The sequence below is a fragment of the Pagrus major genome, chromosome 11 (assembly GCF_040436345.1).
Source record: "Pagrus major chromosome 11, Pma_NU_1.0".
Lineage (NCBI taxonomy): Eukaryota > Metazoa > Chordata > Actinopteri > Spariformes > Sparidae > Pagrus > Pagrus major.
In genome coordinates, this window is record NC_133225.1 from 26,687,637 (window position 1) to 26,705,732 (window position 18,096).

Below are 18,096 nucleotides of genomic sequence, written 5' to 3' on the forward strand. Positions count from 1 at the left end.
CCTATTCGACATTTGTGTAAAATATTTGCGTAATTATTGTATGAATTCTTGAGTTATGGCCAAAAATGTGTTTTGTGAGGTCACAGTAACCTTGACCTCTGACCTCTGTCCACCAAATTCAGTTCAAATCAGTTCATCCTTAAGTTATAGTTGACATTTGTACCAAATTCAAAGAAATTCCCATGATGCGTTTCTAAGATATCTCGTTCACGAGAATGGGACTGATGGACAACCTGAACACATTAACCCTCCAGCCACAGCTGTCAGTGACGTGGAGGCATAAAAACTGCTCTTCTACATCAGAGCACTTATGATGAGATGACTCAATCAGTGGTCTGCAGCTCCAACTTTAAGTATTGGATCAGTGTGCTGGATACTTTTGTTACGATTACGTTTGATAATGCAAACACCAAAATAACTTCCATAACTGAAAGGAACTGTACTGACTGCTTGGTGGAAACGAGGCTAATTTCCTTTCTGACAACTCAGTGTTTTGTGTTTTCCTATTTTTTCCTGTTCAATCTGTTTCTCTGACATATCAGAGAAATTAGTTGTCTTTGTTTTCTTGTAAATGGATGTTGCATGAGGTTGCTGTCCACAGATGAGAACGTGGATAGGTCACCTCATCTGCAAACTGACACAACATTATTAATCAGCTCTGTCAACTGCAAAATGTTACTGTCAAAACAGACTCTGACAACAATGACATGTCCGGCAGCCAACGAGTTTATATAAAAAGCCCCTGCCTGCCTGCTTGCCTGTTGCTGTAGAGTGATGATTACCATCTGGACGGCAGCCATACAGTATTGACAGAAATGGGATTTGCTTCATGTTTTGAGGACGGTACACGAGCATTGGATTTCTGGGTTGCTCATGCGTTTTATTAACGCCACACTGGCAGACAGCTTTAGGATTTTTCAGCCAAACCACAAGAACATTGGATGAAAATACCTGTTTTGTCTTTTGAGATTCCCTGGCCACTGCGGTGTGTTCACAACAGGTGCGTCTCAGCAGCTGGTAATGACTCAATACCCACAGTCTCTCAGGCAGTTTTTCCTCTTCTTCTATACTTTCAGACGCCTTGCTTTCAAAGCTTGGAAAAAAAGACTTCAGCATTACACTGCTATGGTTTAATATTTCTTTATCTGATTTTGTCTCTGGTCCGTAATTGCCTTTACGCAGAGGGCATTTGTGCTGACTGTGAAACATCATCATCATCATTGAGTTCCCTCTGAATTAAGCATTTAGGCCAGGCTTTGCTAGCTCTCAGCATGGAGGAGTTTATCTTTTCATGGCTGCATGGGAAGTACAAAAAAAAACCAGAACTATGAAACCCCTTTTTTTCACGATTTTTTTGTTTGCAGTTCACACCACTTAAAAGTTTGCTCGAGTGATGAGTCAGGCAGAGGAAGATAATCATAGAGAGCTCATAAATACTCCAGTGACAATTAATTGTTTGATGCTGTTGGCAAAAGTGAAAGCAAATGAGCAAATAGGAAATAAACATCCCATAGCGTAGTATGTACAGACTCTTCAATATGAAGACAGATTCACAAAGTCCCATTAAACTGTTGGCTCTTGTCTTGATTCAAATGGTTGCAAGTTTCGCCAACAAACTGTCAGAGATAACGAAGCCTCCTATGGATCGACAAACACTTTTTTTTTGTCAGACTTTTGGTCCAATTTGTGTCCCTTCACATAAATGTCTGTTTCCTCTTCACAGTAGCATGTTCCTGTGATTTATTTATCCTTACATAAAAACCAGGCCACATCGTCCGTCAATCAAATAGTCAAGCTGGCAAAAACGAGTCTGTAGATTTCAGCGGTGGAAGTTATCTTGCAGGCAGATTTTGGGTGAGAGGGAACAGGAGGTTTGTGATTGTACCCCATATAGTCAGACAGAGAAGGCCAGACACTTGTTTTTTTTTCAGTCACGAATCACGTCTGCCTTGTTTTTCCTCTCACACTAACTCCAAATTAAATTCCCTCCGAGATGCATTGAGTTTAAATCGATTTCGGGAAGCTTGACAGTATGAGAGAAGTCTGTCCAATGACTGAAGGAGGGACCTGGTGACTGCTGAGGCCACGCGGACACACAAACAGCCACAGTGATTGTTTAAAACGTAAATCAGCAAAGTGAAGTGTATGAAGGTGAAAGAGAAGAAGACAACAGCCTGCTCGTTCATTCAGACTGTACACTCATCAGATATTTCATAATGTAGCGCTCCCCTGTGTGGTTACACGGACTCAGTTGGAGACTGGTCATCGATATTGTGCCTCATTGACTGAACGCTAGTCAGGATTTTCTTCTGGTGTCCGGCGAGAGACACCCCAATCCTCTGAAGATCTCTGGAAAAACACAAACAGAAAAATGTCATATTAACACTGCTATTATTACAGGTGCTATGCGTAGGTATTTAACACTGATAATTTATTACTGCATTAATCACAAGGGTGCTTGAGTTGGAATGAAAAGGTGCCATGCGTGAACATGCAGCGGGAATGGATAAGGGCTCTTTGTGCCTGGTTTGATTAAATCAACCACTCCATCCTCCTGTCCCGCCTACAAACATTTGTCAACATCACCGGCTCCGCTCTTTCCTGGCTCAAATCCTACCTCTCAGACAGACAACAGTTCATCCATGTCAACAACTGCTCCTCCTCCACTGCCCCCCTGCTTCAAGGCGTCCCCCAGGGCTCAGTGCTTGGTCCACTCCTCTTCATCATCTATCTACTCCCCCTTGGCTCCATCATCCGTCGGCATGGTCTCCGTTTTCACTGCTATGCCGACGACATCCAACTCCACATCTCCACAAAATCCATCACCCCTGCCACCCACTCTACCCTCACAAACTGCCTGTCAGAACTACAATCATGGCTGCAAAAAAACTTTCTCAAACTAAACAGTGACAAATCTGAAATCATACTCATTGGCCCAAAACATCTCACCACATCGACCCAGAACTTCACCCTCAGCTTTGACAACATCAACCTGTCTCCCTCTCCCTCCATCCGTAACCTTGGCATCATCATGGACAGTACTCTTTCATTCGAACAGCACATCAGCCGCCTCACCCAAACTGCTTTCTTCCATCTAAAAAACATTGCCCGCCTCCGCCCACTACTCTCCTTCTCTGCAGCTGAGACTCTCATCCACGCATTTATCACTTCAAGACTGGACTACTGCAACAGCATCCTCTATGGCTCATCTTCCAAAGTCCTCAATAAACTTCAATACATCCAAAACTCTGCTGCCCGCCTCCTCACCCACACCTGCTCCCGTGAACATATCACCCCCGTACTCCAAAACCTTCACTGGCTCCCTGTCCCACACCGAATCAACTTCAAGCTCCTCCTACTCACCCATAAAGCCCTCCACAACCAGGCCCCTCCCTACCTCACGGACATGCTCCACCACCACACTCCTTCTCGAAACCTCAGATCCTCAGACGCTAACCTTCTCTCACCCCCCCTCAGGACCAAGCACCGTACCTGGGGGGATAGAGCCTTCTCCATTGCTGCCCCCTCCCTCTGGAACTCCCTCCCCAAACACATCCGTGACTGCCCAGACTCATCCACCTTCAAGTCATTACTCAAAACCCACCTCTTCAAACTCGCTTTTCATCTGCACCTGTAGCTGTTTGCTGTACTCAACCTGTTCTCCCAAAAAACCTACACAGATCCATATCCTCATACACTGTTCTTTTTACTACATATTTCTCCTCTATCGCACCATGCACTTGAGTTTATGCACCATGCACTTGATTTTATGTATTCTTGTATTTCAGTCAGGACCACTTTGTCAAAATAATCTTTATTTACTTGCACAAGTTTCATTTGGCGGTATGGTACTGTTCTGGGACCCCCTGCTCTTCCACGCGCTTGCGTGGAAAGCCTGAGGCAGGAAGAGCACACCTTCCTGCCCTTCATGAGCCATCATGAACGGCATAAGCAGGGAGCGCAGCAGCAAAGAAAAACCCAGACAGAGCAAAGCAACCGACAAGATACAATGGTAATATTCATAACAGATGACAGGAGGCGCTGGGGTGGAGGTGGGTTGCAAAGAGCCAGCAGAGGAAGCAGCAAGTGAGGTCGGGCTAGAGCAGTTTAAATAGTGCGCTCTGAATGCAATTTCCCAATAGGAAGCTGGCACGGGGAGTCAGCTGAGCCATCAGCTGATCTGCTCCGTGTTTGACAGCTACGCTGTTGAAGCTGATTTAGCGCTTGACGTCGTGGCCTGCCAGAACTAACGCTACGCTTGATGTATTCTATTCTTGTAAAGTGTCTTTGAGAGTTTTTAAAAGCGCTGTACAAATAAAATGTATTATTATTATTATTATTATTAAATAATGACTAAGTAGTGGACCAGAGAGAAAAAAAATTTCCATTTCAAATCATTCTTTAACTTTTTAAAGCTATATTATGAAGTCTTTTTAAAACACGTTGTATAGAGTTGTACAAAAGTACTGTAATTCTTCTCAATCATCAATTGACCCACTAGAAGTGTGTGTCGGTGTACTTATCTGCAGTAGTCCTGCCTGTATTTTCTACATTTTGTTGTGTTCAGGATGTTTCTGGGAGTCATCCTTCCGGCAGTGGGTGTGTAGCCCCCAGCTAATAACACCTCGCAGGTGAAGTCAGGACTAGGTACAGATGTTTCACCTCTCAGATGACGCCATTACCGCAGCGTTAAAGGTACCGCAACACGGCAGAAAAGGAAGGGGGACTTTTACTTTATCCAGCTGATTTTGCATTAGCTGCAGTGTGCACCAACAAAAAACTGGGTGGCACATGTGAGCAGTCAAGACTACAGTGAACACATCAGGGCCCTGAGTTTCTCTCTCCTCCCTCTGGAAGCAGATACGCTGTTTTATTTCCGCATTGACTTAGTCCGTCTCTACAGAGCCCCTCTAGGGTCATATGGTAGAAAAAAATCACTGGATGTGGAAATCCGTGCGAACGGATTTATAAACTTTGCTCTTGGATTCACAATATGTGTGCACGGATTTTGCCCTCTTCTCATTGATCAGCACAGCAATAGTGACATTGAGATATTGATAATGATCAATAAACAATAAAGATGATGACAACACTCAGTTTGACTGTATATGAGCAAAATGCTCTATTTAACTAGAGGAGGAGGAGCGCTACGGTGCGCCTCTGTGTGCATAATGTGGTGCGCGGATCTCAGTCCTCTGATTGGACCGGACAGGTCATAAGAACTATCATTCTGATTAATAGGGGATTGGGTGTGGGTAGGGGTGATTCATCTTTGATGAGGAACATTTTAATAACATAACCTGCAGCCATCCTGCAGTATCAGGGCCCATCTTTTCAGCTGAAGTGGCGCACAGTGCACAAGAGTGTCGTTGCTAGTTTTATACCGACGGTTTTAAAATGAGGTGAGATCAGGTGCTTTGCTGGCGCATCTCGGAGCAGCAGAAAGTGTTTGCAGTAATAAGATGAGCCCTTGATCTGAAGTCAATGTTGCAGTGTTTTACCTGCTAGATAGAGGGCCCAGTATTCATTCATCTTCAAAAGCAGGTTCACAACGCATGTACATGTGCTTTAATGATTAGAGAGGCTGCTTTCAGTCATTGAAAGGTTTCCTTTCCATGCACATAGTAATGTCACTGTAGCAAACATCAGGCTCATTTAAGCAGCAAAACTAAAATCTGTAGTTATAAACAGGACAGTACAGAGGATACTCTCTAGAGGAAGCAGTAGTGATGGAGCTCAGGAGTGGGGAGATTTCAATAATCATTGAAGTTAAACTCTGTCTCATTCATAAATGTGCGCATCATCTCTCTTAAGTGACACAGTCAAACAAAATTACATGTTTTATTTCTTCACATTCTGTGTGTGTGTAGCAGACAGCAGCAGCAGGGCCGGGCCAGGAGGTCTACTGTGACTACATACCTAATTAGCATTAAAGTGGACCTTTTTGTTCACTTAATGGGCCATCGTCCAACAGGTCTCCCAGCCCGGTGTACCAGTGGAACAACTGGAATAACTGTGGAAACTCTACACTGTAAAAAAAAATCCAGCTTGATGGAGGGTGTCTGTTCCCCTGTTGATATGTGTTTCATCTTACCACCAGCACTTGAGACAGTTCAAAACCGGCATTCTTTCTACTAGATCAGTAAGTAGCAAAACCTGCCTGCTAGTGGTAGCCATGTAGCTAACACTGTCTATGTGACTGCGGTGCCGACAGTAATACCACAGGGAAACGCAGAAAAGCTCTCTATTTCAGCTTTTCTATTACAACAAATGTAACAATCCCACAATAGTAGCGTAAATAACTTTGTTTTGAAAAATTATCCCCTGGGGTCTGTGATGGTGAGTTTTTAATAATTTTCTGTCTAACACTCACGCCATGCCGGTTACCGAAGCTGGCCCAAACCGACATAGAAATTGATCATCAGATAATTCCTTTAGTAGTTTTGTAAATATATGTGTCTGTAACTGGAAACTGAGTGCTGCAGGGGCAGGGGACGTGTGCTCCTGATGGCGCTGGGGAGGAGCGGCCAACTTTGAATGTTGTATACAAACAGTAACAAACAATTCCTGAATAGTACTGTACACCTTTAAATTTATAGATTCATTCTTTTTGTGGATAAACGGGAAGAAAAAAGGATTAATGAGCACAAAAAGTCTAATTATCTTTTTGCAGACACTTTAGCTGAAATATAATGTACATCATTAATTTTAATTCACTGATTATTGATGATTCAGGCCAATTTGCTCTCAACCACACTGATATAAAAACATGCCTATATAGCCCATTTATGGTCATATACAAGACTTTATATGAACTATATGGGCAGATGACTTTTCATAGGAGCTAATATGGGGCTGTTTTAAGGTTCACTGGCTCATAACCAACTCTGTGTGGCCCTATCTGCTCTCTCCACACTGGTACTGTGTTAAAGTATACCTAATTAATTCCTGTGGGAAAATGTCTCTTCTTATGTTTGACCCACAGTGCAGCCTGCAGGGACCAGCAACAAAAATGCATACCTCCACTACTTATACTGTATATCAGTAAATAAAGCTAAAACGTCCAGAAATTCTTCAACAGCAGATGGTGCAGGAAAAAGAAACACTGATTAAAAATCTCACTGTCATGACATGTTTGCTTGAGGAGTGAGAACAAACCACGTGCAGAAACTCCAGGTATGCCAGGTATGAGAAACGGCTACATGAAAGCAAGAAAATATAGGCTCAGTTTAAAGAAGAAACAGCATTATTGGAGGAAAGAGGCTTCTTATTATTTTGACGGGGTTTACAGAAATTACAGCTTCTCACAAGTTATTTGACAGAGATATACTGATGTTCTGTAGTGGTGCTCATAGCCTTTTATAGCATGATAAAAAGAGGAAGAAAGGATGGAAGTAAGTAAGCCTGGGAGATGGTTCAGACAGAACACATGGCACAGCAGTCAGCCAACCAGCAGTCGTGCCAGTTGTCCAACTAACGAGACACAGACTTGGCATGTGAACAGTGTGAGACGTAGGCAGAGAGAGGCAGTTAAACGGGCAGACTTACTCGGCTGTGATTTGTGTGATGAGCGGCAGAGAAGTGAAGCCCGAGCCTAGGAAGGAGTCTCGATACTGGGTCATCTTCAGCGCAGCCAGCCAGTCCTCCACAGAGCTCACCCTGCTCAGGTCTGGAGCTCCACGGTCTAACAAGGGATGATGGGAAGGACTGCAGGCAGTGGATACGATAGGAGAGAAAAAAGAGGTTTCACTGATACAGAGGTTAGAGACAGACAGGGAGAGTGTGTTTGTGTATGTAAATGAGTTTGTATCTCTCCTCACCCAGGGGCGATGTTGTTGGTGCCGGCTTTCAGAGATGCAGGGTTGCGTATCATTTTGTCCAACATGCTGACAATATCGGGGAACTTTGGCCGGGCGTTCCTGTCTTTCTGCCAGCAGTCCAGCATCAGCTGGTGCAGCACAACTGGACAGTCCATGGGAGCTGGCAGCCTGAAGTCCTGCTCGATGGCGTTTATCACCTGGGAGATGAGAGGGAGAGAGGGAGACAAATGGACACAAATTGTTATAAATAGTGGAAAATGATTCATCTTTTTACGATTAAAGTCAATAGAATCAATTAGCGCTGCAACGATTAATCAATTTATCAACTAATTGTTGATAATTAAATTAATCACCAACTATTTTGATGATTGATTAACTTGTTATCCTCTGATTCCAGCTTCCTAAATGTGGTTATTGTCTGGTTTCTTTCCTCCTCTATGACAGTAAAATAAAGTCTTTGTGTTGTGGACCAAACAAGACATTTGCGGATGTCATCTTAGGCTTCGGGAAACACTGATCGATATTTTTCACCATTTTATGACATTTTTCCGAGCAAACAACTAATTGATTAATCTAGAAAATTATTGACAGATTACTTGGCGATGAAAATAATTGTTACAGCGCTATAATGAATATCTTTATATTGACAATGGGCCAAATAATCCGGGTTTGCTCATGGTGAAAAAAACCCACAGAGAATTATCAGCTGAATCTTTACATTAGAGAAAGACAATTATTGGCTTTAGAGAGGCTTTTGGCATCTTTCAACATCTCTTTCAGCTTACTGTTTTGGTTTTACGGCCATCAACTGATAAACGGACTGCATACTACCTACCCAGAAATAAAACAGCATTGGGACAAAGGTAACCTCTACATAGTGAACATAGTTGAGCATTTAGCAGCTTTCCTCAGGATTTGGTAGAGACCAAAATAGAGCTAAAAATATAGAAAATACTGGATGGATAGACGACTCTAAATAAATGCTAATGTTGCTTTATATCTTCTTTTGCATTTTAAACAAGCAAATGTTTGCTAAGGCATTCATTATATCGATACCATAAAATGACTGCTTTAAATTAAAACATTGAAGACAGGAGCTGTGTTTGGAATCGCACATACTAACGCACTATTCATATCAAGTATAGTATAGTAAATATATATATATCAAATAAACAATGTGTAGATGACTTCAGCAACATGTCTGTCTACTGCATCACATGTATTCTGTTTATTTTCCATTATCATTCAAAGTAAACACTGCTTTAGCTAAATTTTATAAGATAACGTAGCCAGAGACAAATCCTCGCCTGCTCAGCTCAGCAGCTTCTTCTTCTGCTTCTCAGTAAAATATACTGATAGTAGCTGATAAGATTGCTTGGACCATCTTTAATCTTAACAGTTACTTTACATTAATCCTTTATTCTAACTTAAAATATTACATTTAGTGGAAGAGGACAGTTTTCATTTAACAGTAGCTCGTATGGATAATGTGACTGATATAGTCATGTGATGGAGAGACCTGAGTAAACCTCAGTGTGAACTGGTATTGGCACACTTAATCGTTGATTTAGTAGGCAGTATGCAGTACATACTATTTGAGTATGTGGCAGGCAGTACGTTAGAATACAATTTCAGACACAGTCACATTGCAGTCGAGGTGTCTGTAATGTTCCGAGTGTAATGGAATATGTGGGCGGGGTATAATTTTTAAAGTTGAGCAAATCATTCAAAGATTTGATCACTGGCAAGTGGCTTTGATTTAGCAAGCACAGAATCTCTGGGGAGCTGCTGCAGCTTGAAACTGGGTTCAATCGTTCAGGATTGTTTGCTTCCACCCACATCTCCATCACCTACATTGTTGGAGGCAGAGAAAGAGGAGAAATATATAGATTCCACCCACTTAGGCGACATCCGTGACAGTTTTGGAAAGACGTTTTTGCATTCTGACATCCAAACACAGGATATTGTTCTGATAGATACTATGAACCAAGTTAATGAGGTTAAGTGTGGTTGCATATAATTAAAGAAATGTTGTGGCCCTAAACTCACATTTGATTGATGCCTCCCACTGCAGAATAAATTATCAAAAGTATTTTTACGGAAAGAGAAAATATTAGGATTTTTCATTCCAACGTATACACACAGGATGTTTTTTTTTCTCTGTAGGTTCCAACAAGCCCACTCTTCTCTTAGGGGAAATGTGCGATATAAATGACAGACGGGAAAACATATTTTGAAAGAAACATATTATTGTGATGTGACATCAGTAAATTACACTCAGCATGGTACTGCTCTGTGATGCTCTGGATATCAAAAGGATGAAAGAGGCAAAAAGATGTGAAGTTGAGTCCAGCTCTCTCGCTGCTGTTTAGTGGACACTTTATATTTTGCTCTCAAGTTTTGATTTGTGACTTCCTGTTGGCAGAGAAGAGCTGCGTGTGGAGGGGAAAGTCTTCTCTGTTACAGCGTCTTTGTGATTTTTGCTGATACGACAGGTGTATTTGTACAGAAGAATCCTGCCTCTTTCAGCTTTATTTAAAACTCGGATTAGTTATGAGGATTCAATTTCCATTTGAGAACTTCATCCTGACACATTTTATGCAGTCGCTTGGTACATCCAGATATTCATCACTAAGAAGCAGTGACGCCTGCTGCAGTCTCTGATGTCGAGGCAGGTAGTTTTACAAGCGGAGCTTCTGATTTCATTATGCCGGCGCAGGAGTTGAGAATGATAAGGACCTTTCGAGGTTTTTCTGTAAAAACATCTTGGCAGGAATCTGATATTGCAGAGAGGTTGTGCTAAATACGCCAGCATACCTTTGGGTGCAGAATGCAATTATCCCAAACATCACAGAATTCAAAACTCCTTTGACTGAAAGTGTAACTAGCTGCTTTGCCATCCTAAAAAAAAAAAATAATCAAAGAAAAGAAATATCAAGTGAAGTGATCATTATCACAAATTATTCTGCCCCCTGTGCCAGCGATGTGAGAGTAATTCTTTAAATATCTCCCAAAAGTATAATTATGATGCTTGCAATGTTTTAAACTCACATTGTTGTATAGCTCGAACAAGTGGCTTAAAACATGTTGTGTACTTGTAAAGCTTTCAGATAACATCTATCAGTTAAATATTGATTTGTTTTTTAGGGATGATTCAGTTGAAATTCCAATTTTCTGATTCTGAGAGAACTAAAGCTGTAGACTGTATGTGGAGCCCTCCAATCTGGTACTTTATTAAAAAATGAATGTTAAGATTAAGAATTGAATTAAATGATTTTGGAGGTTTGTAGTTCAATTCTGCCTGTGGCGAAATTAATAGGATATTGTTGGATGATTGAAAATGCTGCAGTGAAAGAACATGAAAGTAATGACAGATGTATGATTACTGGGAAATAATCTTTTTTGTGTTGTTGGCAAGATTTAGATGATTAATGCCTTTCTCTGTACAATAAATATGAAGCAATCACCAGCAGCCAAGATAGTCCTGCATATAAACTCCTCCTGAAACCACATTTGTCAGAGAGCTTTAGTTACCTTTAAAGCCTTTGGGCTTACCTCAGCTAACAGACTCCTGCTTGTAGTTATGTATCGATCTTAGAATATTTCAGACAGCCTGGAGAGAAGAATTCCTGTTTCTTACATTAAGTTTTAAAGGAAGGGGCTGTAAAATCTGCCACGTCAATTTTTCCGTTAATCACGGGGTCACAAACCCCATTGAGAGGCTGACAAACACAGGGCAGAGGCATGCACAGACTCTCTAAAAGGCACCCGAGTGCAGGAAACACAGCCCTTGAATTTTTGGGGGCATGATCCCCGATTAAATCGCTTTGGGTTTGAAATCTTCCCTATTTTTGAAGTCTCAAGGTTGGCAAGTATGATTAGATGCCTTTTTTGAAGAATGTTCTAACTTTATGAAAGTAGTTCACGTTACACTTCCATATTTTTGGCATTGCTGTACTCTACGTTTGAATAAAAAGATTCTACATTTTCTTTTTTCTTTTTTCTCTGTCATTTCATATCTGACCATTCCTCCAGTTGTCCCCAGTGTGTTCCTACCATTCCCCATCACCTGACCTTCACATCCACCAACCACACCTGCTCCTCATTCCCCAATTATATTCCCTGGTTTACCTGCCATGTAGCCTCAGTACTGTGCCAGATTTTCTATTGTGCCTTCCTGCCAAAACGTTCCATTTCCTGTCTGTCTTTTTTAAAATGACCTCTGCCTGCATCCGAACTGTTGCCTGCCAGCTTTTGCCCCCTTGGACTCGTGTGCCTCTCCTTGCTTTGATCGGTGACCTAGTGAATGCTGTTTTAATGCTGCCTGTTCTGCCTGTGATTCAAGCTTTTAAGTCCAGCCCTCCTCTATCAGAGCTGTGTCTGCCCTGTCTTCAGTTCTGATGCTGCTACGTTTCTGTTCCCATTTTAATGAAGGATTGTTACTTTACCGAAGCAGAGGAGCCATAAAATTCCTTGAAATAATACTTTAACTTATTTTTTCGGTGCTTCCTGTAAATTTAGAGTTACAAGCCCGTGTCGGTGTACTTATAAGCCGACCTAAAGGTAAGCTGGGGGAATGCGGTGCTTCTCCGACTGTAAATTCAGCGCCGGGGATTTGTCTGCTCACTGGGTGAACTCTACTTGACCCCGACACACTTCTCAGGCTTTGTGCCGCATAAATTCTCTCTAAGCACCGCTGTCAATCAAAATTGCAGCGAGTGTAGTAAAACATCACAGGTCTCTTTCATGATTAATTCATGTCGAACACAGCACCTGTGGTGGCTCCGCTGACAATTTCACCGCTCCGTGTTCTTTGAAATCTTGTGTGTGTGTGCGCCTCTATGCATGTCAGCTCGCATGTGTGTGGTTTAGCTGTGTGTGTAGTATGTGTGAAAGGAGGGTGTGAAGTTCATGCATAGTTAATGCCCCGGCAGACCCTCGTTAGCTATAGTGGTAACACACACTTTCCTCATCATTATACACTGTCTGTGCCATTATAAAACTACCGCTGTCATTATACTGACTCTCTGTCATTACTGCTGCATAGACAGGAGAAACCATCGGGGAAGGAGGGGTGAGGCGGTGGAGGAGGAGGTGTGAAATAAGGTGAAAACGAGGGTTACGGTGGTGTAGACAGTAGAAAAGGGTCTCTGCTGACAAAAATGAGGGAATGATTGAGTTTTATTAGTTAAAATATTTTCTGTCATATACTTCGAAGGTGATATTACTGCAGATTAACTCCAAAAGTAACCAGATAGAGAAAACTTCACACAGTCAAGGTGAATGAGGTCTAAAGCAGCTTCAACATTGCTATGAGCCAGTCAGCAATGTTTTGAAAGATTTTCTGCAGCAACAAAATTTATTTTAAAGTTTAAACTGAAAAACTGGAGGCGTGTAAAAATTCCCAGGCTCCTCTGTGTCAAAGCCATTAGATATATAGTTTTAAAAGGCAAGAATTGAGCTCAGAGCTTTGAAGTGGGTTTCAGTGCCAAAACTCACTATAATCTGTGTATCACATTTCTTCTCGGAATAGAAACCTAAAAATAAAAATGTCAGCAATCCGATCTTGTGGAACCTCCTTTTTCATGTACTGGACGTGATCCCCTTTAGGTTTAAACAGTAAAATTGAATACTCAGCCTAAAGAAAGGATGAGAGAGTGGTTTTATGATTTGAACACAAGAACAGCAGAGAACTGCACACTTCTTTTTTTAAAGATGGGCAATAATTTCCAGCCTAAAGAACATCCACATACCTTAAACAACTTAATGACACAATTGTGATGCCAGCAAAACAAGGAATCAAAATGCTGCAGCAAATTGATCAAACTGTGAAGATAATTGGGATGAAGTTGTCAAGACAATAAAATATTCCCAGGCAAAAAGATCAGCAGGAAAACAAAATTCTGATGCCTTTTGGTCTGATGTTCCAACAAACATTTCTGTGACACTCAAATTGATGTCCTCATTTTCCGTGTGTTTTCGTCAACATGCAGACACCCTGCTGCGAGAGACGGCAGAGGAAACAAACAAGCACAACCCCCGACCCACACACACACACACACACACACACACACACACAATCCTGAGAGACAGTGTGGAACAAAGAAATGGGTAAACGTACAGAATCTTATAGTCACAGGCATCAATGAGAAGAACAAAAGAGAACATGAGAAAGACTCACACACACACACACGCACGCACACACACACACATGCACACACACATACACGCAAACACACACACGCACGCACGCACGCACGCACACACACACACACACACACACACACAGAAGCATGCAGTGACTTACATCTTGGTTGCTCATGTCCCAGTAAGGTCTCTCTCCGTATGACATCACCTCCCAGGTGACGATCCCATAACTCCACACATCTGAAGCCGATGTAAACTTCCTGTAGGCGATCGCCTCCGGAGCCGTCCACCGCACAGGGATTTTACCACCCTAAAGGGAAGAAAGAGAAAAGGGAAGATAAATGACAAAAAGAAAGACAGGAGGAAAATTATTTTCTTTATAGTTCAACTCTTAAAGTGCTCGCTGACACATTCATCACACAGCACTAAACAGAGGCCATAGGCAACCCGTATATCTGCCATAGTACGTCATAAACATAAAGGTGAGGACTGACTATTAGTGTGATGCTCATCACAGTCCGACACAGTGTTGAGGGAATGGGTAAGTTAACATTTTATAGAAATCTTTCACGTGTAAGTCACGACAAAGCAGATGTTTGATAGGATAATATAATAATACATCTGTTCAACATAAAAACATCCACATCTCCCAAAGGAACTGATTGATTTGCAGTCAAAATAGACAAAGACATGAGGCTTTCAGGATTTCAGATCTATTGGATAATTGATCCATGGGTGGGGGTTGCCGTAGTCCATGTCCAAATTTTTCACATTAGAAACAATAGAACACAGATATATCTTAAAGTTACAAAAAGTGTAATAAATTAATGAAACATGACAAATTCAGTTCTTCCTTTCAGCCAAAAGGCTCCACTTTGTTAGGAGTGTGAATCCAACATGTCTCTGCAAAGAAGGGTGTTGATAATGTCTCCATCCCCAGGAGAGGCACCTTACCTCTACGTAAATCATTCTTACCCGTCATATAAATTGTTCACTAATGAGAAAGTTACTTTACAGCTGTATGTTAAGATTAATGACACTTGGCATGTGTCTTATCAACTGTACACATGCTAGTCTACATGTTGGCAGCATGCAGCTTACATTTGTGCCTAAGTACAGCTGAGGCTCAAGAAGTATGGCCTAGGATGATGACAAATGAGCCAAGACTGACAAGCTGAGTCTGTCCTAAAATGTCCAATGCGTGCGTTTTCTCCAGCATTTTTTTTTTCCACTAGTGTTCCTCCAATGTTTGCTAAGCGTTACAGCTTCAAGGGGCAGCTAGCATGGCTGTGGATGGAATTACTGTGACGCTGTGTTAGCACTAACCGTCTCTTGCAGGTGAACAACTGCCTGTTGATTTGCATTGCAGCGATATGTGAAATCGGCAGACTTGTTCAGTTCTGTTGATATTTTCAGCCGGAACTGTAAAGTTTAAAGATGTATATTTAACACAGTGGTCCAGCCTATCTGATGTTTTTGCTGTGTGTGTCGTAGTTGTTGCTTGTTGCTTGAACTAGTTTTGGTTAAACTCAACTCCTCATGTTTTTTAGTCTTTACCCAAAGAAGTAAATTACTGTAGGTCTCCAATGTAACATTAGCATTGTTACTAATGAGATATGAAAGCATCAAACATGCAGTCAAGATTAATTAGATGTAATGGTTTTCCACCAGGAAGTTAATGGAAACAAACTGGTCCTTTAGACGTTGAGTGTTGTTTTTAACCAGTGAGTATGGAGCATCTTAAATGGTTGTTAAAATTACCGCTTGCATGTTCCCTGAGTGTGTGTGTGTGTGTGTGTGTGTGTCCTCACCAGTGAGCTTGTGTAGGTGGGGTCAGAGGTGTCTTCCTCCAGATATCGTGATAAGCCAAAGTCAGACACCTTACACACCAGGTTACTGTTCACCAAGATGTTCCGAGCAGCCAGGTCCCGGTGAACATAACTCATTTCTGCCAGGTACCTGAAATATCAACAGGATTTATCATGTGAATGTGTGTCTTATCCACTGCCAGCTACCTGGGCCCCTATAAAAAAAGTAATGGGATTTAGTGTGTGTTTTGTCCCTGCCAGCAGCCTTTGATAAAATACGAATGGGATTTAATGTTTGTGTACATGTGTGTTATCACATCCAGATACAAGCAATAAAACACAGATAGGATCTAGTGTGCGTGCGTGTGTGTGTGTGTGTGTGTGTGTGTGTGTGTGTGTGTGTGTGTGTGTATGAGAGCAGTGTTTGAAGCCGCCTTCACTTGAATAAATAGAGTGTGTTTGTTCATGTGTGTTAGAGAAAAGGAATTTGTAGGATGTGGAGGGATGTGGAGGCAGCACATCTCAGGCTGCTGATGTCTGATTGAGAATAATACATGACCAGACAGTATTGGATCACCACATGACATCACAGTGTGTTAGAATTGGTATTGTTATATAAAAATCTAATTTCACACAACAATCACTGAAAGATTAGAAAAAGTTTCTTATTTATGTTTATGATAAACATTGATTTCTGCAGCAGGAGTGTGTGTGTGTCTGTGTGTGAGTGTCTGTGTGTGTGTGTGTGTACCTCATTCCAGATGCGATGCCCCTCAGCATACCAACCAGCTGGATCACTGGGAACTGCCCATCATTTTGCTGCAAAACCACCAAACCGTGACAGGATTATTTTTATTTTCCGTTATCAGGCCTTTTTACTTGAGTTATTTTTTTTTAAAAAACTCGAAGGTGAAAAGATGTGTCAGTATTTTCGATAAAATGTCACAAGAGGAGCTTCAACAAACAGCTTTTGGGGAAATAATTACCTTTTTCAAACCAGATGACAGTTATATGCCACAAGAAATGTTATGTGATCAAGATGATGTAGGAAAAGGAGCGCAGAAACACAGTGTGATCATGCTGCTGTCATGAAAATGTGACTTCTTTGTGAGTTTAACTTTTTTAATGATTCAACTTTCTTTATCAATATTATGGTCCTTGGTTTTGCACTAGGGATAATGAGTCAGTATGCTTAAAGTGCTTCAAAGATCATTAGTAAGTGTCTAAAAATGTCCTCTCACACATTTCCAAAGATAAAATTTAAGGCTTTTGTCTTATAATTTGTCCTCAACCAACACCCCAACATTCAGGGGCATTTCACAAAGCGACTGGTCATATGTGCTAAGGTGAGACTGAGAGTCAATTATGTTGTTTTTTAGTTGGGATAATTAAACAGTAGAGCCCGACCAGTATGCAGTTTTTGGGGCCGATGCCGATACTAATAATAGGGAGTTAAAAACCATTTGCAGTAATCCCTATGATATGCAATGGAGGCAGAAGACTGTATTCACCGATGGGCTTTTGCTGTCCCAAAGATGTACAGTATGTGATCCAATGTAAAATAAGTTCATCCTTGAATTGTAATAACTCCTTATCAGATTATTAGGAGGAGACGTTTATAGAAGTGAAACAATTTCATTACACTGTCATTTTAATCTGTTGCAAATATTTCATTAATGTCAACAAGAAAACACCATTTCTGGGCTGAGTATAAAAACCCAACAGAAGAAAAACATACTTTGGAGCTGGAGGCTTGTTGTTGTTGTGATAAATGTTTGTGAAACCCAAAACATTCGCCTTTTTGCTATTTCACTCTTTAACCTCTGGGCCAGACAGTTTGTCTCTTATAAACATCACTGACATCCCCGCTGACTGAGTTGCAGTCGAAGGTGTGTGTGTCTTTTAATTCACTTTGTGCATCAAACTGCGCCTTTGATGCTCCTCTAGCTTAATCCTCTGCAGGCAAAACCTTCTTCGAGGTACAAACACACACATTGATCCTCTGGGTCCTGTGCCTGCAAGATGGTCACGCTAGGACAGCAACACCAGTGAGATCGATCATTCTGTGTGAGTGTGTGTGTGTGTGTGTGTGTGTGTGTGTGTGTGTGTGTGTGTGTGTGTGTGTGTGTGTGTGTGTGTGTGTGTGAATGAGTCAGCGGATGGTTTCTGAGTCAAAAGGGGTCACGCTGTGAGAACCAAACATCAAAGAGTTTCTCTTTCTGTCTTTAGAGGCGCCTCGAAAGGAGGGCAGGATCAAAGAGACGGACAGACTGACAGACAGACAGTCCTGCTGGCAGGATGAGGAGGAACGAGCACAGGAA

The 18,096-nt window shown here is 41.6% G+C and overlaps 1 protein-coding gene across 1 annotated transcript in view; it reads right to left on the reverse strand.

Annotated features, from left to right (window-relative positions):
• Window positions 1-2,237: 2,237 nt before the first annotated feature.
• The window catches only part of LOC141005101 (ephrin type-B receptor 1-like), a 101,422-nt gene continuing 85,563 nt past the window's right edge, over window positions 2,238-18,096 (reverse strand). Inside the window, exons 15-20 of the mRNA XM_073476861.1 lie at window positions 16,527-16,594; window positions 15,779-15,926; window positions 14,128-14,277; window positions 7,821-8,017; window positions 7,549-7,707; window positions 2,238-2,349 (exon numbers count right to left, since the gene is read on the reverse strand). Of these exons, the coding sequence (XP_073332962.1) occupies window positions 2,238-2,349; window positions 7,549-7,707; window positions 7,821-8,017; window positions 14,128-14,277; window positions 15,779-15,926; window positions 16,527-16,594 (834 nt within the window). The remainder of the gene's footprint in view (window positions 2,350-7,548; window positions 7,708-7,820; window positions 8,018-14,127; window positions 14,278-15,778; window positions 15,927-16,526; window positions 16,595-18,096) is intronic.